The sequence below is a fragment of the Papaver somniferum genome, unplaced genomic scaffold, assembly GCF_003573695.1.
Source record: "Papaver somniferum cultivar HN1 unplaced genomic scaffold, ASM357369v1 unplaced-scaffold_57, whole genome shotgun sequence".
NCBI lineage: Eukaryota > Viridiplantae > Streptophyta > Magnoliopsida > Ranunculales > Papaveraceae > Papaver > Papaver somniferum.
In genome coordinates, this window is record NW_020648415.1 from 656838 (window position 1) to 678146 (window position 21309).

General features: G+C 36.9%; 1 protein-coding gene across 2 annotated transcripts; it reads right to left on the reverse strand.

Annotated features, from left to right (window-relative positions):
• LOC113343254 (lanC-like protein GCR2) lies at window positions 1-2583 on the reverse strand. 2 transcript variants are annotated; one of them, XM_026587502.1, is made up of 6 exons: window positions 2203-2578; window positions 1919-2097; window positions 1733-1844; window positions 1522-1635; window positions 943-1257; window positions 1-518 (listed from the first exon to the last, which is right to left on the reverse strand). In XM_026587502.1, exons 1-6 carry the CDS (start codon window positions 2359-2361, stop codon window positions 180-182), a joined length of 1218 nt encoding a protein of 405 aa, XP_026443287.1. In that variant the 5' UTR covers window positions 2362-2578; the 3' UTR covers window positions 1-179. The 2 variants fall into 2 exon arrangements, with proteins under 2 accessions (XP_026443287.1, XP_026443288.1); XM_026587503.1 differs by having other exon boundaries at window positions 301-595; window positions 2203-2583.
• Between the last annotated feature and the right edge of the window lie 18726 nt (window positions 2584-21309).

Genomic DNA, 21309 nt, shown 5'->3' on the forward strand with positions numbered 1-21309 from the left:
AAAAAGCAGAACCTGAAGTGACACTGGTAGTTCAAAAGCCACACTGTTGGTATATGGACTCGCACTGTTATAAGAAAAAGATACAATACAGAGGAACACAGGACATAAATACAAAAACAAGTAACGGTACGTTCCTAACCTTTTCAATACATACATTTATAAAGTCGTAATATAGAGTTTCAAAGTTCATAACCGGGAAATCTAGCCTCAGCTGGAACGGTCATGTCAAGGAACAGATAAGTCATTCCTCCTAACCCTTCAAAAAGGGAGTATGGATGGTCACCTCCATGCATTTTTCCTTCTGATATCAGCTTCTCTGCTTTATCAAATAGGAAGCAAGCAAATGATTTGGCCCGAAACAAGTATTTCACATTACCTGTTAGCCGATAAAGAGAGAGAAATACATAAGCATTCCCACTCACGCCATGGCAAATACCTACTCGCCTTAACAATCCTCGTTCCCAAACCACCTCTCCAGCATCAATAGCTGCTCGCAGAAAATCTTGATCCCCAAAAACCTGATGTACATCAGTTTCGTGTTAACATTCTCTCTCTGTTGGATGCACTTAAGAGAATTCTCTTGTAGACCGGTTCTCTTCAACATTTAAAACTTTTTTTATTCAATAACAGCTAGTCAAAACGTGGATGTTTACGCATCATTCCAAAACAAACATCAAAACTCTGCTAACCAAATAAATACAAGATGAGCTGTTTCCTTTAATCAAATCAAAATGGAACATAAAGCTGGCAAATAGAGACTCGCTTTAAACAACAATAGACGAGTGCAGTGCATCCCACAGTCTGTAATGTCCTTCAAACGGTTAAAACCATGAGAAATTTATTTCCATTTAAATATAAAAAACTACTACTATCTTTTAAGACACCCACTTAGTCCTCCTAAAAGCACAAAAATAAAAGGTGGTTAAAAAGATAGGATTTTACCTGGGCAGCTTTGACAAGAGTGAGAGCTACACCAGGGGAGCCATGACACCAATGTACAAGCCGATCACTCTCACTTTCCTCACTGGAAGGATAATTCCCACTTGGGAAGCGATTCTGTATCATATACCGTAGAGTTCCCTTAACATCCTCAACCTCATCTGGCTTAAGTTCCATATCCATTAAAACGTGAACAATTCCAGCCAAACCATGGGCTGCTCCCCAATACTTCTTTCCATGCCACTCGTACATTAATGGGCATCTACCCTTGTTTGATAATCTTCTTCCTTCCTCAATTATTTCCTTAACTACTGAACCCTGCAAAATTTCATCCCAACCAGAGAACAAAATCAACCCAGCTTCCCCTTTCAAGAATCAAGTGGAAGAAATGTGAAAAGTTAACAAAGGACCCCCCAGACCAAAAACCTTTACCCTTACTCATGACTAAAATCAACATAGTTTTCATTAACTAGCTAACAAGTAAGCATGTCAAAACCTCATGTTGTTGTACCCAATGATCAAAAACGATGGATTTTTATAACTTGAAGTACACAATGAAATCAAAGTAAAAGGCTTACTTACAGTAAAGGAAGATGAAACTACTCCAGTAATATGTTTGTTTAAGAAGGAATACGCCCATAAGAAACCAGCTCTCCCATACAGTAGCTCATTAGGAATATCTCTTGGCAACTTGATCTGTAACGAAAACACTCACCAAAAATTTATTTCCCAGGAAAACAATCTCAACGAAAGAAAATTATGCTCCTCTAAAATGCGAATTTCGGTCCTTTACCGCTTGAAATTGAGTTAGATAATGATTGAGTAGTCTTTCATCACCAGAATGTTTTGCTGCTACTGCACCTAATGCACAAACACCTGCTCTCCCACATAAAAACGTCACGTTCCTTCGACCCAAACACACACATATCAGTACAAAATCCAAAACAATGATATATACACATAGGGAGAGAGAGAGTACCTTGCATTTTTGGAGGAAGTATCACAATCTTGAACAATTTCAGAGCAAAGTGTAAGATCATTTTTGTTATGAGTAACTTGATAGGACTTGAATAGTAGGTAAGCAATCCCAAGAGAACCAGTATAAACTGTAAAATCCTGAACACGTCTACCACCGTGACCCCAAGTTTCTCTAACAATCTGAAACAACCATTAATAACAAAGGCAATTACACAAACATGTTATGCTCATGTCATATTTTTCATTAAAATTACAGAGGGTTTATTTCAAAGTAGACATTCTTACTGTTTCTTTAAGACCCAGAGCTTTTTCTTTCAATTTCTCAGAAAGTGATGAATAAGGCAGAGAAAGAAGCTTTAAAAGTGAATTTTCAATGGCTTCGGCAATGTTTGATGTTTCATCAATAAATTCTGGCATTTCATTAGCGAAAAAGCGATCAGCCATGACTTCCGGATTAGGATCCAACTGATTCAGAGCGAATTTCGAGAATACAATGGTGGATGATCAGAGGAAGGATAGTGCTAGCGGAGAGAATGGCGGTGGCATATACACACTGTTGAATTGAAATGGCGAGGTATCCTGAGTACATGTGTTTGATGAAGCGTGCAAATACGTGGCTTCTGTATGCCAGGTGGGAGCCAAGGATACATGTCTGAACTCTGAACACTTAGAATTTGACCCAGGTTGTGTCGGTCATGCCTACTAGGGGCACTCTCCGTCGGGCACGAAGAAAATTAAGCATCTACTAAGAAATGTATAAATAATTTGCAGTCTTCCAACGGAACTATGAATCTGGAACATGTTCTTTCCGATGTCCTCACCCGCGATCCTGCTCTTTCTGCGGGAAAAGAAATCATTATGATTCACATTGTTTTGCTAGAAAGAAATAGATTTCTGATCTTCAAAATCTACTTCTTTTTGTTGTTGATAGGGTAAACTGTCTGACAACATCCACAATTGATTTCATTCCTGCAGAAAATCAGAACTCTCATGCATAAAGTTTCCAAAATCATTGTTCGAGAAATTCTTATAGGAATCGTGTTCCTCTTAATGATGCTAATAATTACACTATTAATGTACACATTCCAAGTGAGAATGAGAAGAAGTCTGGTAGACCTAAGTCTAGAAGATGGAATTGTATCAATTCTGATCTTCTGGAACCAATCTCTAGAGGTCCTAGATTTAATCCTCAGAAAAATCCGTCTGATACTCAAAGAGGTTTATGTCTTATTTCTCTGGAATAAGAAATAACCAAAAAAAGGTAAGGAATAAAAGGATCAAAGATTTAGATGGTATGTACAATTCATCTCTCCATGGTAATGGTGGGATTACTTCACACTTTGCTACCTAGCTCTAGGTAATTTCATCCTTGTATCTAACTTGAGAGTTGTAAGGATGATATTTGCGAGATGCTCAAGTTTGTTGTAGATTACCATTTGTCTTGTGTTTAATTTAGTTGTTTTCTTCTTTTGTGAAGGTTGAGTCATTTCTTGACTCCTTGTAACTATTGTATTTTCTCCTTATGCTCTGATTAAATCTTTTAATTATTGAGCTATGAAGGATATCTGAAAACAAAGAGTATTTCCTTATTTTTGGATGGTTTCTGATCCATTAACCTTTTGTAACTGGTCCATGAACGTCCGTGTCTGTATTGGGTGTTTTAGGGTTTCGTTAACAAGGGCATATGAAAAAGCGAGGGTCTAACAACCACACCCAATATTTCGTTTAGGCAATCTGTATGGACAAACTCCAATATATTTCTGAGAGCACTAACTAATAAAGCGATCTCAACCAAAAATATATCCAAGAGTTATATCTATGTTTCTTAATGTAATCAGCAAATCAAACAGATAGAAATCCGTGAGCTTGATTATTATAAGAAACAACTTGGACGGTATCAAAAACCAATATCCAAGTGTCAATCAATTCAATCAACAACCAAAGGTTGGATTCACAATTGATTGAACTTACGCACAACCTGTGATGTATCAAGTATATAAACAAATATAATGCGGAAAAGAAATAACACAAACACCAGAAATTTTGTTAACGAGGAAACCGAAAATGCAGAACAATCCGGGACCTAGTTGAGCCCTAACCAATTTCACACTGATCAAGGTACAGTCCCGTTCCTTACGCCTCTGAATCCCAGTAGGACTCTGCGCACTTGATTCCCTTGGCTGATCTCACCCACAACTAAGAGTTGTTACGACCCAAAGTCGAAGACTTGATAAATCATTCTGTCTCACACAGAAAAGTATATTGAGTAGATAAATCTATCTCCCACAGAAATACCTATGAGTTTTGTTCCATATTTTGATAAATCAAGGTGAACAGGAACCAATTGATACACCATTCTTATATTCCCGAAGAACATCATATAATATCAATCACCTCACAATAATCTTAATCGTATGGTAGAGAAACAAGATACTGTGGAATCACAAACGATGAGACGAAGATGTTTGTGACTATTTTTTTCTTGCCTATCAGAGATTAAATCTCGAGAAAATCTAAGAGAAGATAGTACTCAATCACGATACAAAACAGCAAGATCAGAACAAGCAACTAGAGAGAAAATAGTTTGGTTTGGCATCACAATCCCAATGAAGTATTCAAGTCGTTAACCTACAGGATTTTGGAAAAACCTAAGGTTAAAGGAGAATCGACTCTAGTCGCAACTAGTATCACAGAGGAGGTGTGGGGATTAGGTTTCCCAGTTGCTAGAGTTCTCCCTTATATAGGCTTCAAATCAGGGTTTGCAAGCAATGCTACCTTGGAAACAAAGCATTCAATATTCACTGTTAGATGAAAACGTGATTAGACTCAAGCTAATATCTTTCAACCGTTAGATCGAACTTAGCTTGTTACACACAAATGAAAAGTGACTTCATTTAGATATGAGTAACCGTACCTAAACATGTGCACCTTAGTTGGATCAACAATAGTTGACCGAAGTTAACCACATGAACACTTTCCTATCAACCTTATTCATCTTAACCATAACTAGTTCAAATGACTCAAATGAAACTAGCTCTAGAGTTGTTCAATTGTTTATATTCTCATAGAAGTATACAAGACATAATTGAAGCAAAATCGATTTTGAATCACCCAAATCAATTTCATGAACATTATAGGCACGGTTTGCAAAAGATTGCATTCCTTAAAATATAAATGTATTAGTTCATGAACAAACCGATTTTAGATTATAACCTACTCAAGTATGCAAACAGGGTACAGTCGCGTTCATTACGCCTCTGAATCCCAGCAGGACTCTGCGCACTCGATTCCCTTTGCTGATCTCACCCAAAACTAAGAGTTGCTACGACCCAAAGTCGAAGACTTGATAAACCAATCTGTCTCACACAGAAAATACTATTGAATAGATAAATCTGTCTCCCACAGAAATACCTATGAGTTTTGTTTTGTCTTTTGATAAATCAATGTGAACAGGAACCAATTGATACACTAGTCTTATATTCCCGAAGAACATCCTAGTAATATCAATCACCTCACAATAATCTTAATCGTATGGTATAGAAACAAGATATTGTGGAATCACAAACGATGAGACGAAGATGTTTGTGACTACTTTTTATCTTGCCTATCAGAGATTAAATCTCGATCAAATCTTAGAGAAGATAGTACTCAATCACCATAGAAAACAGCAAGATTAGAACAAGCAACTACAGAGAAAATAGTTGGGTCTGGCTTCACAATCCCAATGAATACTTCAAGTCGCCGACCTACAGGGTTTTGGAAAAACCTAAGGTTAAAGGAGAATCGACTCTAGTCGCAACTAGTATCACAGAGGAGGTGTGGGGATTAGGTTTCCCAGTTGCTAGAGTTCTCCTTTATATATGCTTCAAATCAGGGTTTGCAAGCAATGCTACCTTGGAAACAAAGCATTCAATATTCACTGTTAGATGAAAACGTGATTAGACTCAAGCTAATATCTTCCAACCGTTAGATCGAACTTAGCTTGTTACACACAAATGAAAAGTGACTTCATTTAGATATGAGTAACCGTACCTAAACATGTGCACCTTATTTGGATCAACAATAGTTGACCGAAGTTAACCACATGAACACTTTCCTATCAACCTTATTCATCTTAACCATAACTAGTTCAAATGACTCAAATGAAACTAGCTCTAGAGTTGTTCAATTGTTTATATTCTCATAGAAGTATACAAGACATAATTGAAGCAAAATCGATTTTGAATCACCCAAATCAATTTCATGAACATTATAGGAACGGTTTGCAAAAGATTGCATTCCTTAAAATATAAATGTATTAGTTCATGAACAAACCGATTTTAGATTATAACCTACTCAAGTATGCAAACAGGGTACAGTCGCGTTCATTACGCCTCTGAATCCCAGCAGGACTCTGCGCACTAGATTCCCTTTGCTGATCTCACCCAAAACTAAGAGTTGCTACGACCCAAAGTCGAAGACTTGATAAACCAATCTGTCTCACACAGAAAATACTATTGAATAGATAAATTTGTCTCCCACAGAAATACCTATGAGTTTTGTTTCGTCTTTTGATAAATCAAGGTGAACAGGAACCAATTGATACACTAGTCTTATATTCCCGAAGAACATCCTAGTAATATCAATCACCTCACAATAATCTTAATCGTATGGTATAGAAACAAGATATTGTGGAATCACAAACGATGAGACGAAGATGTTTGTGACTACTTTTTATCTTGCCTATCAGAGATTAAATCTCGATCAAATCTTAGAGAAGATAGTACTCAATCACCATAGAAAACAGCAAGATTAGAACAAGCAACTACAGAGAAAATAGTTGGGTCTGGCTTCACAATCCCAATGAAGACTTCAAGTCGCTGACCTACAGGGTTTTGGAAAAACCTAAGGTTAAAGGAGAATCGACTCTAGTCGCAACTAGTATCACAGAGGAGGTATGGGGATTAGGTTTCCCAGTTACTAGAGTTCTCCCTTATATAGTCTTCAAATCAGGGTTTGCAATCAATACTACCTTGGTAACAAAGTATTCAATATTCACTGTTACATGAAAACTTGATTAGACTCAAGCTAATATCTTTGAACCGTTAGATCGAACTTAGCTTGTTACACACAAATGAAAAAGTGACTTCATTTAGATATGAGTAACCGTACCTAAACGTGTGCACCTTTTTGGTTCAACAATAGTTGACCGAAGTTAACCACATGAACACTTTCCTATCAACCTTATTCATCTTAAACATAACTAGTTCAAATAACTCAAATGAAACTAGCTTTAGAGTTGTTCAATTTTTTATATTCTCATAGAAGTATACAAGACACAATTGAAGCAAAATCGATTTTGATTCACTCGAATCAATTCATGAACATTATAGCCACGGTTTACAAAAGATTGTGTTCCTTAATATATAAATGTATTAGTTCATGAACAAACCGATTTTAGAACATAACCTACTCAAGTATGCAAACGGGTACGCATACCTAAGTGGACGAACTAAGTTTGGTTTTGCCAATATGCGAACGGGTACGCATACCTCCAAACTCAGTTTAATTTCCAGAACTGAACTTACGTCATTACGCATACGGGTATGCATACTAAGTTCCCGGACTTTCATTCACCAACCAGTACGCGTACGGGTATGCATACTATGGTTCCCAGACTTGGAATATCATGCAACAGTTTAGCATAAAAGTACGTATACCGTGCTATATCCAATCATGCTTAATTGTTCTAAACTCCCTTTCAATTATTGAAACATTCTTAGAAGACGACAATAGCTGTCTCACACAAACTATTAGCTTCAAAGCAATTTTCAAGTGATCGAATGATCAATACGAAACATTCCGAGTCTACATCAAATGACTGTCTCACACAAATTATGTAAGATGTTACCAGGAGATTTTCACATGATCATCTTTTGACTTCCGTAAAGAATATAAGATCAACTTGGTTAAAGAGAAAGCTTACTAACACATATTTCGAGAAATATGTGAGCGAGTTAAACTCATCTTGAAATATCAAATGTGTATAATTGAAGTCTATGTAGCTATACGACTTTTGTCTCAAATAGGAGATAGAGTAGATAGACTTTTGAGTGATAGATGGGTTCAAGTATCCACATACCTTTTGTTGATGAATTTTCACAAGCTTCCCTTAGTAGTTCTTCGTCTCCAATCGATGAACGTTGTGAAGTCTAATGCTCAACTACACTTACTATCCTAATCCAAGACTTAGCTATAAGCACACTAGGAATGAATACTTATAGTTTTGGCAACTATACTTGACAAACAAGCTTGAGATAGAAACGATTGCGAGTTCGACCGAGAAGTGCTCTAACAACGTCCCTCTCTTTTTCATAAACATATATATATTTTATATTATTTTTCATTCCTTAATAAAATAAAATGGAGAACTCCTCAAGACCTCAGGAAGTGGTGAATCTTGAGATGGAAGAAGACATTAAAGGATGCTATCCAGTTCAAGATCTTATCTTGAAAAAGATGATTGAAAGGAAAGAGTACAACATCTGGATTTGAGAATCTGTCAAGGATTTAATCCTTTTTCAAAATGACTCTAGGGTCGAATTTTCAAATCTTCAACTGCAAATGAATCAGCTCATTGATATTGGTCATACCAAAATCCTTAATAATCAAAAGATCTTGATCAGGAATCAGAAGAAACTCATCGTAGACTGTGTCAAAGTTAGGCAGCTTGCCCGTTTTGTTGATCGAAAGGTTAATGTTCTAACCCATGAACATGGAGTCTCTACGGTCAAAAGAATCAAGGATCATATACGAAATCAGGGAATGTGTAACGGCCGATTTTGTAACGGATTTTTTTTAAGTAACGTCATATCGACGTTGGTAACTTTGTAACGTTGGATAATCATTGCAATAACTGGTATCTGTTACAGAGTTTCGGGAGGGTTGTGGGCAATTACCTTCCTGTTCTCAACTTAAATTTCCAAGTTACATTGTTACCCTCCTTTACTATTATTAGCGTCTCTATTACTACTATCAGCTCCCAATTTCTTCTCACACTCAAGGGCTACCCTGCCTCCCAAAGATTCTGGTTTTTTTCTCCAACATATTTTTCCTACTATAACTCTTCATATTAATTACCAAAAATCAGAAGAAAAAAAATTAAAATCCAAAAAATAAAATCAAAGTCATCTGAAATTAGTTTTTCATTTAATATGTCTGAAAATTAGAATAAGAATCAGTTGGGAGGTAGATAAATAACTTACTGCGTTGATAGGAAAACGGTTGAGACATTACTACATCTTATATCTTTGACCTCCATTAATTTTACATCTCACCAACTTCTTGGTATATCCCCGCAGCCACCATCGATTTCACCAGAAAATTCATCAGCTTCAATTTGAGATTCAGTTGCAGGAAACTTCATCAACAAAATTGATTCAACTGATTCTTCCGTGACTCGTCGATTTCATATAAGATTTAAGCTTAATCGAGTTATCACGAAAGGATTGAATTTGATTAAGATTTCTGAATCTATCGATTCTCCTGGGTTATCTTCAGCTAATTAAGGTATTTCTTTTATTGTTTTCTTAATTGACGGTTTTTCGACATCTGGGGTTTATTAGTTTTATAAATTGAGGATTATAGATGTTTTTGTGAATTGTATTCTACTGTAATATGTTGATACATCTGTGACATTTTTAGGTTTAATTGATAAACTTAGGTTACTAAGACATAGTATTTTGCTTGTTTATAGGATATCAAATTTTGTGGGTAAATCTTGGATGCGTATAACAGACAATTATAGACCAGAATACATACAAGGGGTTAGAAAATTCATTGATTTTGCAATGGCAAATGGTACTTTTGCAAAAACGTGTTCTTACTCATGTAGGAAGTGTGAAAATAGACATCGACATGGATTCTCGCTGGTTAGGACCCATCTGTATGAGCATGGTATCGACAACAAATACACCACCTGGATCTTACATGGTAAGAGAGTGGATGGTCTACAACAAGTCGTTCTAAGGAAAAGGTCGTAGTCGAAGAAATTCCTGATAAGAAATCAGATTATTTGAATTTGAATGATTTTATTGACTTCTTTCTTTGGTATTCGATCATCATGACCATGATGCAACAAAAATTGGAAAATCACCCTTATTAGAAGATCCAGATGTCGAGAAGCATTATAATAGGTACAAATCGTTAGCGGCAGAGAAGTTGTACCCTTCATGTGAAGACAATCTCACAATCCTCTCTGCTATGGTAGAACTGCATGATGTGAAGAAAACTTATAAAATTTCGGGTAACTGTGTCAACAGTTTGTTGGATTTTCTAAGAGAGTAGCTTCTGAAACCTAACAAGTTGCCCAAAAATTATGATGTTACGAGGTCAATGCTTAAGGATATGGGGATGATTGCAAAGGCTATTCATGCTTGTGAGAATCATTGTATTCTGTATTACGAGGAGAATGAGGATTTAATAGAGTGTCTGGTATGAAAAAAATCCAAGGATTAATTAAATTGGAAGCTACCAAAGATGGTCATGTGGAGACAAATGAACCTTGAAAAGTGCTGAGATACTTTCCTGTAGACGAAAAACTAAAGAAAATGTATTATCTACCTTGGATATATATCAGACGCAATGTTGTGGCACGATCGAGCGCAAGTTTCATCTGAATAGATGTGTCATCTAATCGATTCATCTCAGTGGGAACAAATGAAAATGAAGTTTCCGTTGATTGCCGCGGAAGGAAGAAATGTTTGGCTTCGAATATCAATAGATGGGTTTAATCCTCATGTGTACAGACTTTGAGTTTGGGTTGTTGGCCTGTGATCCTTGTGGTTTATAATCTTCCGCCTTCTATGTGTATGAAGTCTGAATTCCAAATGATAACCCTGTTGATACCTGGGTATAATGGGTCAAGACATTGATGTTTTTTTGCAGCCACTTGTCAACACACTAAAAAAACTTTGGCATCCAGGTTTACAAGCTTTTGATTCTTTGAAAATGGAGTATTTTACTATTAAAGCAACTCTGATGTTTGGGATTCATGACTTTCCTGCTCAAGGTGTTTTAAGTGGATGTACCACTCATGGCTATTGTGTGTGTGTTTGTTGCGCAGAAGAAACCTGAAGTACTCATCTAGGTTACGACAGCAAGATTGTGTACACTAAATATCGTATATTCCTCAAGTCAAATAAACTTGATTTTGTCTGGGAAACTTCTTATGAGAATTGATTCTTGTGTTTTAAGAAGGATAACTAGGGTTAGGAATAGCTTATTTTGTGGTTACACATAGCTATTGCCAACGATTTTCATCTTGCAATGTTTTTAGATTTATTTATTTAAATTCTAAATTTTATTTGGAAGATGATTTTACAGTATTAATCTTTATTGGTTTTATATATTGCAAATATTGTTATGGGATACGTGTGTTTGCGTCCGTGAACTACGATTGTCCCATATATGTCAAAAGTTAAGTCTATTGTGTTATTATGCAAATAGTGATGGAAAATAGAATGAACTTTTGAATTGAAAAGATTAAGTCTATGATATCATTATGAAAATATTGATGAAAAATAGAATGAATCTTTGAATACTCCGCAGTATTGATCTCTACCGGATCCACTTCTATGTGAAAGTACTGTATGACTCCATAAGTTCTCTTAATTATGTTGAGCATTTTCGATTAAATTAATCATATGATTTCTTGTGATTAATTTAATTGAGTTTTCTGGATACAAATTCATGTTTCATGTAATTTGTTAAAGTCCAAAGAAATACTTCTTTTCTTGTGAAAGTAAGGTCTCTCTTGTTGTTCTTTTCGGAAATGACATTATATAGGGGAGAGTTCTTAATTGAACTTGTGCTTAATTTCCAAATCTTTGTGGGGAGTGCGGTTGTGGAATATTGTAGTAGTTTTCTTATATCTTTATAAACTCCTTGATGAATACACTAAGTTTGGACTGCGTGAAATCATCGAAACAAAGTTGACATGTTCTCTTTTAGTCATAAAGCATCTCTATGAGAATTTCATTATGATCCCACTAGTTTTCGTACCTTTGCCAATTTATATTGACAAAAAAGGGGAGAATTAATGTGTAGTTCACACGACAAACACACATGGTTTACGGATCATTATGTAAGGGGGAGTGGTTTTCATTGTGAGATGAAGTATTGACTAAGGGGGAGTGATACATATCAACGTAGTATTATTGTCAAAGTTGTGATACAATTGAACTTCGATGTTGTGTAATAATACTGTGACATTGTATAACAATAACTGACAAAAACTGTTTTCTTATTGTTATAGCCACGGATCTTCAACAACTATGATGCTGAGTTGAACACGTTCAAAATCAGGAGTACTTGGAAGTGACGAAGATTTCGATTAATGTTGAAGAACCAAGGAAATCAAGCATTTGGATGAGAAGCTACAAAGTTTTTTATTTTGTAATCCATATGTATTGATAGTTTTGTCACTAAAATTGACAAGGGGCGAGATTGTTAGAGCACTGCTAGGTCGAACTCGCAAGCATTTCTATTTAATTATAACTATGTCTCGGACTAGGATAGAATGTGTAGTTGAACATTAGACTTCACAGCGTTCATCGATTGAAGACGAAGAACTACTAAGGGGAGCTTCTGGAACTTCATTAACAAAAGGTATGTGGAGACTTGGAATCATTTATCACTCAGAAGTCTATTTCTATTCTATCTCTTATTGAGACAAAAGTCGTATAGCTATATTGACTTTGTAGTATGCACATTTGATATTTCGAGCTGAGTTTAACTCGCTTACATATTTCTCGAAATATGTGTTGGTAAGCTTTCGCTTTAAACAAGTTCATTTTTATTCTTGACGAAATCCAAAAGATGATCATGTGAAAATCGCCTGGTAACATCTTACATGATTTGTGTGAGACAGTCATTTGATGTAGACTCGGAATGTTTCGTATTGATCTATTGATCACTTGAAAATTACTTTGAAGCTAATAGTTTGTGTGAGACAGCTATTCTCGTCTTCCAAGAATGTTTCAATGATTAAGATGGAGTTTAGAACGATTAACCATTGATTGAATATAACACAGTATGCGTACTTGTATGCTAACTGTTGGAAGTTATTCAAAGTTCGGGAACCATAGTATGCATACCCGTATGCGTACTGGTAGGTCAGTTGAAAGTCCGGGAACTTAGTATGCATACCATTATGCGTACATGCGTAAAGTTCAAGTCCGGGAATTCAATTTAGTTTGGAGGTATGCGTACCCGTTCGCATACTAGCGACCCAAAACTATGTCCGACCAGTTAGGTATGCGTACCCGTTTGTATACTTTAGTGGGTTAAGTTCTAAAATAGGTTTGTTCATGAACTAATACATTTATATATTAAAGAATGCAATCTTTTGCAAACCGTGGATATAATGTTCATGAATTGATTCATGTGAATCAAAATCGATTTTGCTTCAATTGTGTCTTGTATATGTCTATGAGAATATAAACAATTGAACAACTCCATAACTAGTTTCATTTGAGTCATTTGAACTAGTTGTGATTAAGATGAACAAGGTTGATATGAAAGTGTGCATATGAATAACTTCGGTTAACTATTGTTAAGCCAACTATGTGCACACTTTTGGGTACGGTTACTCATACCTAAATGAAGTTACATTTCATTTGTGTATAACAAGTTAAGCTCGATCTAATGGTTGAAAGATATTATCCTGACTCTAATCATGTTTTAATCTAATGGTGAATACTGAATTCTTTGTTACCAAGGTAACATTGATTGCAAACCCTGATTTGAAGACTATATGAGGGAGCACTCTAGCAACTGGTAAACCTAATCACCACACCTCATGTATGATACTAGTTGCGACTAGAGGCGATTCTCTTTTAACCTAGGTTTTTCCTAAACCCATTATAGGTTAACGACTTGAAGACTTCATTAGGGTTCTGAAGGCAGACCCAACTATTTTCTCTATAGTTGTGTGTTCTGATCTTACTTTGTTCTATCGTGTTGAGTACTATTTTCTCTAAGAATTTTTCGAGATTTAATCTCCGATAGGTAAGATAAAAAATGGTCACAAACATTTCCCTAAACCAAGTTTCTAGTGTTTCCATGTTTCTCCTCTGTTACTAGAAGCTGTAAAGATGGTGTAGAAGAGTAGACATGAGGCTGGTTTGGAGGATGTTATATAATTGGTTTCTATGGTTTCTTCGATGGTGTTCTCGGGTATGTCTTGTTAACTCTTTGGGTCTTGTCTTGGGTTGCGTAAAGAGCATGTAATAGTCTTTGATTAATGGAAGTTTTTCAGGTGGTGTTGGCCGTGGATGTAGCCTGTAGAGGTGAACCACGTATATCTTGTGTTGTGGTTGTGTGTTTGTTTATCTTCTGTCTCTCTCTAAATATTTCTCCCATATTCGGTTCAAATCACCAATATCCCTTTGTGATCTTGTGTTTCCGCTGCGCTAGGGTGCCAATTTCCCCAACAATTGGTATCAGAGCCAAGGACGGGATGGAGTGATTGAACCTGGAATTGAACGATGGTTTATTGTTCGGTTGGAGAAATATGTTTTGAAGATAATGTTTCAACCGGTGTTTACACAAAGATGGATTTGTGATGTGATTTGCAAATCGTGGAGGGTTCAACTTGGTAGAAGTGTATGTTCTTTGTTTGGTTTTATGATGTAGTATGGGTTGCAGAATAAAGCCGAATGAGGTGGAATACATATATACTTCTTGGAGAGTATTAGTAATCATACACTATAAAGAATGGGTTACAAATTTTGAAGAAAGGATGGGGCTGTGAAGTCTCATGTAGAAGCAAGTTCAGCAACACTTCGAAGTTATGCACGAGATGTTATAGATTTATGTTCTTAAGTCTATGTTAAAGTATTCTTGATGGCTTGCACGCAATATCAAGAATGTGCCTAATCTTGAAAGCATTTACCACGATAAATGGGAATTCACATGGTATGTATTTTGAGCGAGTATGTTGGGTGTGATGGTGGTAAAAAGTATGTCAGATTGGTGATGGCTTTGGGAATCATTCAAATGATTAAGCCTGTTAATCACAGTGGATATAACTGATGTTTTATTTCAGATACATGGTAATCATGACATGTGTTGGAGTATGATATTGAAGCTAATTCTTCCTTTCTGGATTAGAGATCAATATGTTATTAGCTTATTGGTTAGGTGGAGCTAATGGTGATTCTTCTGGATGGTTCTCTTGGTGATCAATGGTGGATTCTGTGCAAGGATTCATTGATGGTGATTAAATATTTTCATGGTGTTTGTGAGACGTGGCCAGTTTCACAAGTGTTTTTCATGTAGAAGATGGTTTGAAGACTTTCATCAACGTCATGGTGTGTTGGTCGAAGATATGGTTCTATGAAGATGGAAGTTTGTGTCTGAGCTTCAAAAGTAATTCTACAAGTATATAGAGATGGTTAATAACTTTGGTGGAAGATGGAGGTGATTTCATGTGGTCGTCTCATGCTCGAAAGTATGATCTGAGGTGGAGATTGTTAGGAAATAAGTGGATTTCTTGTTTTGGCCTTTTCCACATTGAGGTGGATTTCCTAATCTAGATTGATAGAGTTTAGGAAAGAGTTTAGTTTCCTAGTTGGATACTAATACTTGGTGACCAATTTTGTGTTCTCTATATATGACTAGAATTGTAGGTTTGTAGTAATCCAACTTAGAAGAGTGGTAAATCCTTATGCTTAGGATTTTGGTCTCTTTGTTAGGGAGGGTCGTGTGCTACTTTGAAGGTCAAAATCGGTGTGAGAGAAAAACTTGTAAAGAGAGGATTTTGGTGCTCTAGTGGTTAGGGTTTGGGGCTTTGCCCTAAACCAACTTTCTAGTGTTTCCATGTTTCTCCTTTGTTACTAGCAGCTGTGAAGACGGTGTAGAAGAGTAGACATGAGGCTGGTTTGGAGAATAGTTAGAGAATTGGTTTATATGGTTTCTTCGATGGTGTTCTCGGGCATGTCTTGTTAACTCTTTGGGTCTTGTCTTGGGTTGGTAAAGAGGATGTAATGGTCTTTGATTAATGGAGGTTTTTCGGGTGGTGTTGGTCGTGGATGTAGCCTGTAGAGGTGAACCACGTATATCTTGTGTTCTGGTCGTGTGTTTGTCTATCTTCTATCTCTCTCTAATTATTTCTCCCATATTCGGTTCAAATCACCAATAGCCCTTTGTGATCCTGTGTTTTCGCTGCGCTAGGGTGCCAATTTTCCCAACAACACCACCAATGGGGAGAAAAATATTGTCAACAAAGTTTCCTTATAATTTCATCTAGGCATTAGTACAAGTTGCTTATAATTAATGGTTGACTTGCGTAGGGATCTTCGTTTGATAAAACACGGGTGAACTTTAAATATGGCTCATCCACCACATACTCGTCTATGTATGAGTGCATATACTATTTCCACTAAGGACTAAGAAGTGACATGTAAGTATGTATTCGCAAAAAAACACAACAAAGAAGACATACTGAAACTATCATGGCTACTTTGGAGGCTAGTGTGATTATTTGGGGCCTATAAATTACTTCATCTACCTAATAGGAAATGATAAAGGGTATCTAAATTTGTTGAAACTACCAATTCACCCTCTAAAAAATATTAATACTACCAGTTTACCCCCATTAACTCTTAATAATAAAACTTAAAAACAAAATCAGATTCATTTCCGCTCCCCCTTATAAACCGATTCTTCTCTTCTCTTCTCTTCTTCTCTTCTTCTCCCTCTTTTTATTTTTTTAAAACCAAAACATCGACGATCCAAAAACGATTAATCATTTTTTTTCTTCTATATAATGTCGAAACCAACGCGAGTGAAGCATCCTACTAATAGTAAATTTCCTAGTGAGAATAATCCCGGAATTGTTGAAGCGATTCGAAACAAAACGAAGAAAACAGTTGAGGAAGATGAAGCATCTTTATCGCACAAGAGGAGGAAATGGGTCGAATCAGGTACTTTTCTATCAACCCAATCCTCTAAACTAGGTTTTAGTAACATGCAATCGCTCAAAAATCGAAAATTTTGAAATCAAAATTTTCCGGGTTTCCCACAATCGGATGATGTGAATGTACCTTGTGAACCGATTGGGTTTAGAAATGGTTGATGTTCTTGGTCACAAACACCGATTGTGCTGCATGTGTTTTCTAGTTCGAGAAATTTGAACCAAAGTCAGACAATGTTAATGTCCATATATCCAGGGATAATCGCTTTTCTGTAACTTTTTTTGTTGGAATCAGATAACATATCTGTCCACAAAAGTCGATTGTGTATCCTCTGAATTTTTATCTGCTTAGCCCATAATTGGATTACATGAGCACTTATAAAACCGATTGTTGATATGTAATGCTCGAATCGGATTTTACATGTGTATCGATTAAACCGATTCTTCTAAGAAAAAATGCCCAATTTTTTGGTTCCTTTTTTTGTTAGATTCGGATTACATGAGCACTTATATAATCCAGTTGTTATGTGTTATGTTAGGAATCAGATTTGTATCAAGTAAACCGATTGTATAACTTGAATTCAAAATTATGCATTCAATTCCATTATTATTTGTCGCTTATCTCCGTATTCTACAGGCCAAACAAGGAAAAGCAACAAAAGCAAACCGAAAAGAAATATAAGAGGAAAAATGACTTTGATTCTCTCAAAGTTTGAGACCTCGTCGAGAGGGTGGTCAAAATTTAAATGCTTCCCACCGAAGGGGCTCGGGAAGTAAATCCACAGTGATCCACATCAATGACCCACCACCTCAAGCGGAGCAGCCAACACAAGAAGAATCTGAATCTGATATACGCCTACTGAAGAAGGAGATGGTGATAGAAAAGTTGTTGAAGAAGAAAGTGGTGAGGAGGAAGTTACGGCAAGGTGATCAGCGAAAAAAAAAGTGGTGGCAAGGAATTTGATGAAGAAGAAATTGGTGGCAAGGAAGGTGATTAAGAAGAAAGAGAGAATGAAACTGATGAAGAAGAAAGTGAGACAAATGTGATGGAGAAGAAAGTGAGAATGAAGGTGATGGAGAAAAAGTGAGAATGAAGTTGATGAAGAGATAGGAGAAGTTCAAGAATAAGTCTAAGGAGGAGAAGTTCAATAACAAGTCCAAAGAGGAGACGCTCAAGAACAAGGTAACACTTTAGAATGATGGTCCAAAGAATAAGAAAGGGGACCACATGCCCCACCCGCTGAAGATGTTTCCTCGCGGACCTACTGATACCGTTTACGAGTTACCCGACGATGGAGGAAATTTGTTATGGGGGTACAAAGAGAGTTGGGCCGCTTTCGTCTGCCATACCATAGTAACTACCTAAACCTTATGATATGTAACATAAAACTTATTATCCGTGTAGTGTTTTGATTATTATCCATCGGATTTGTTTTGTTTTATAGGATCACAAGGATGTCGTTCTGTTGATGGGGGAAAACGATTTGCTGGTTTTCTAGGGAACGAAGAGACGATAGAGCGATCGAAGACTCCTCAACCGAGCAAATTGCCTAACCTCAAACAGATGCACTACACGGGAGTGCTTTTAAGTTCGAGAGATCAATATGTAGGACTCCGGCCTAAACCAAGTCAATGGCTGTTCCAGAGTCGATTCGATCAGAAAGAGGGAGATGGGTTGATCTGTAAGAGGGAAGCTGAGAAGTGTGTGAGATCAATGGTAATTTGTGAATGTGTTGTAGGTTTCTGCAAATGATGAATAAGTTTGAGTGATTTAAAGAGTGTTGGTCGAACGATAATTCTTGGTTAGACGATAGATTGTCTGTTCAATATCTCGTGGATTTCCTGTGTTTTTCGTATGTTTTTCCTGCCTTTCAATTATAGACTCAGAGACTTATTTATTTTGCTGGAAATGTAAACACATTGATCTCCAGTAAGTGTGACACTTTCTCGATTGAAAGAGTGGGAAAGTGGGAAATCGTGGTTTCACCAGTTCCTCGTACGTGAGAGGGTTGGTTGATTGTCCACCCATTACTTTGCTAACTCCCTCAACTACTTGCAAGACTTTCTAACATTTCTCATCGTGGATGAACACACATGTTGTAGGCCGCCAGACCAAAACTTTAATGGATATCCCCCATGTGACGTGATTGATGTTTCACGAACGTGGAGTCACCAAAGCAGACGTCTATTTGTTTTGTCAGTCGTTGACTTGATTAGACGATGGGTCTAGACTTTGTTTAGTGGAGCATGATAGTCGAATGCTCTATGATTCATGAATTTAACATGTCTTTGGGGCGTGGTTCTTTGAATGAATGATGTTGATAATCTGAGCAAATATTGCTCCAGCAATTGATCGATAAATTACTGAATATTAGTGTATGAATCGAGTGTCTGAGTAAGCATCGCTCATTCGATGAATTACTGAATATTGATAGTCGGATCAATATTCGAGCAATTGAGCAAGTATTGCTTGGTGAATTACTGAATATTGATGGTTAGATCAATATTCAAGCAATTGAGAAAGTATTGCTCGTTCAGTGAATTATTGATGGATCAGTAATCAGGCAATTGAGCAAGTATTGCTCATTCGATAAATTATTGTTATCATGACCAAATAAAATATTAATTTAAAATATTGATAGTTGGACCGAATATCATATAATTAATGTGGATGTCGGTTGCTGGATCAACGTAAAATTATTAGTGCTTGAACTTGCTCAGAATTATGATTTTTAGAGCGTTTGTTCAAAACCCTAATTTTGATCAATTGTTCGTCAATTGATGAATAACTGAAAATAGGTCACTAAGTGAAGGAGGGACCGACCACATGGGATGATGGACGACCATGTGGTTCCCAAGTGCTCGAGTGAGTGTGCTCCAAGGTCCTTTGCTGACCGGCTGGTGAAAGAATGATCAAATGCTGGTGTTTATCATTTTTTAGAATAGTGCTCGTGCGAGCGTTATGTAATAAAACCTAATTCATGGAGAGATGAGGGACCAAAACAAGGGGGCATGGAACCGGACCTTGATGGTCATGGGACCAGTTGCCAGTCGTTTGAGCGTGTTCCAAGTTGGTTGGAGAGAGTTGTGACCCAATATGAGCGATTGCTAGGAAATTAGGTTAAAATTATGAATATGTGTGGGACCGGCTCCTTGCAAGCCTTAGGGAAGGCCTTGGTCGGTCAAGGCAGCGTGTCCGTGTCACGACGGTGTCCGTGACTCAGTCGTGAGAGTTTTGGTATTTTCTGACGATCGTTCGAGTAGTATTTTGGATTTTCAAAAGAGTTTGATCTTGACTGAAACTCTCAATTTTGCTCGAATGAGCAAACATGCGACAAATAATTTGAGAATATTAAAATAATGATATTTTAATTTTTGACGTGGGAAACCTAGTCGGTCGAGTGACCGTTTGACTTTTTGGGTTTTTCCATGGTTTGAGCAATATTTGAGAAAATACTGAAAGATAGGTTTTTTGGTCAAACGATGGAGTTCCATGAGATGATTGAAATAATAATATGAGAAAATAAGGAATTGTGAGGTTGGGACCGTCCACGGCTAGGGCATGGACGGCTGGCTAGGTGGCCCAGTCCTGTGACACCTTTCCCTATTTTGTTTGATAAAAGTATGGAAAATTAAGAGTTTATGTCAAATGAGGGAATCTCTGTGAGATGAGGGAATCCCTGTGAAATGAGGGAAGAAATAAAATATTAGTGAAAATAAAATAATAGAGGGGGACCGGCCCCGGCCCCACACCTCTAGCTTATTTTATTGTTATTTTATTTCTATGAGTCGCTCGTTCATCCATACTTTGACCTTTCGTTCATATGTTTGGGTGCTCGTTTGTGCATTATTTGTCAAGTAGACTTGCACCATTCTCTCAGAACTTACTCGATGACAGTCAGGCGTACCTATTGTGGAGTATTTATTACTAATTCATGAAATTCAGTTGTGAATGATTCATGAAACAGAGTAATAAAATGAGTTGAGCATCTATTACTTATCCATGAAATCCAGCCGGGGGATTCAGGTAACGGAGTAATGAGATTAATTGGTTATCTACTACTAATCCATGGAATCAGCCGGGGATAGCCATAGAACGGAGTAATAAGATAAATAGATTATTATCTAGGAATTCAGGCGGTGAATTCATGGTAGAATTAATCTATTGTAGAATCGATACATGAGATAGTTGAAGCATCATGCTCGTTTTGAAAGGTGCATAGTCAGGGAACAACGTGCAGCGTTGTTGACGTCCTGATGGCGTTTATCCCCCTCAACAAACAATTATGTAGAAAGACGCTTGAATTTATACACGGTCTCTCTACATAGTCAGGGAATATCGAGTGTCGCCAACGTCCTGAAGGCGTTAAGCCCTCTCAACAAACAATTATGTAGGAGGACAACCCAATCATTCTTCTATGTATAGGAGAGGGTCT

What these genes read in the sequence shown, in the direction of transcription:
- LOC113343254 (XM_026587502.1), bottom strand. Translation starts at nt 2,361, where the DNA reads ATGGCTGATCGCTTTTTCGCTAATGAAATGCCAGAATTTATTGATGAA. An exon ending in CTCTGGGTCTTAAAGAAACA is followed by an intron (nt 2,098 to 2,202) that starts GTAAGAATGTCT and finishes TGGTTGTTTCAG; the next exon opens with ATTGTTAGAGAAACTTGGGG. An exon ending in ATCTAACTCAATTTCAAGCG is followed by an intron (nt 1,636 to 1,732) that starts GTAAAGGACCGA and finishes TTTTCGTTACAG; the next exon opens with ATCAAGTTGCCAAGAGATAT.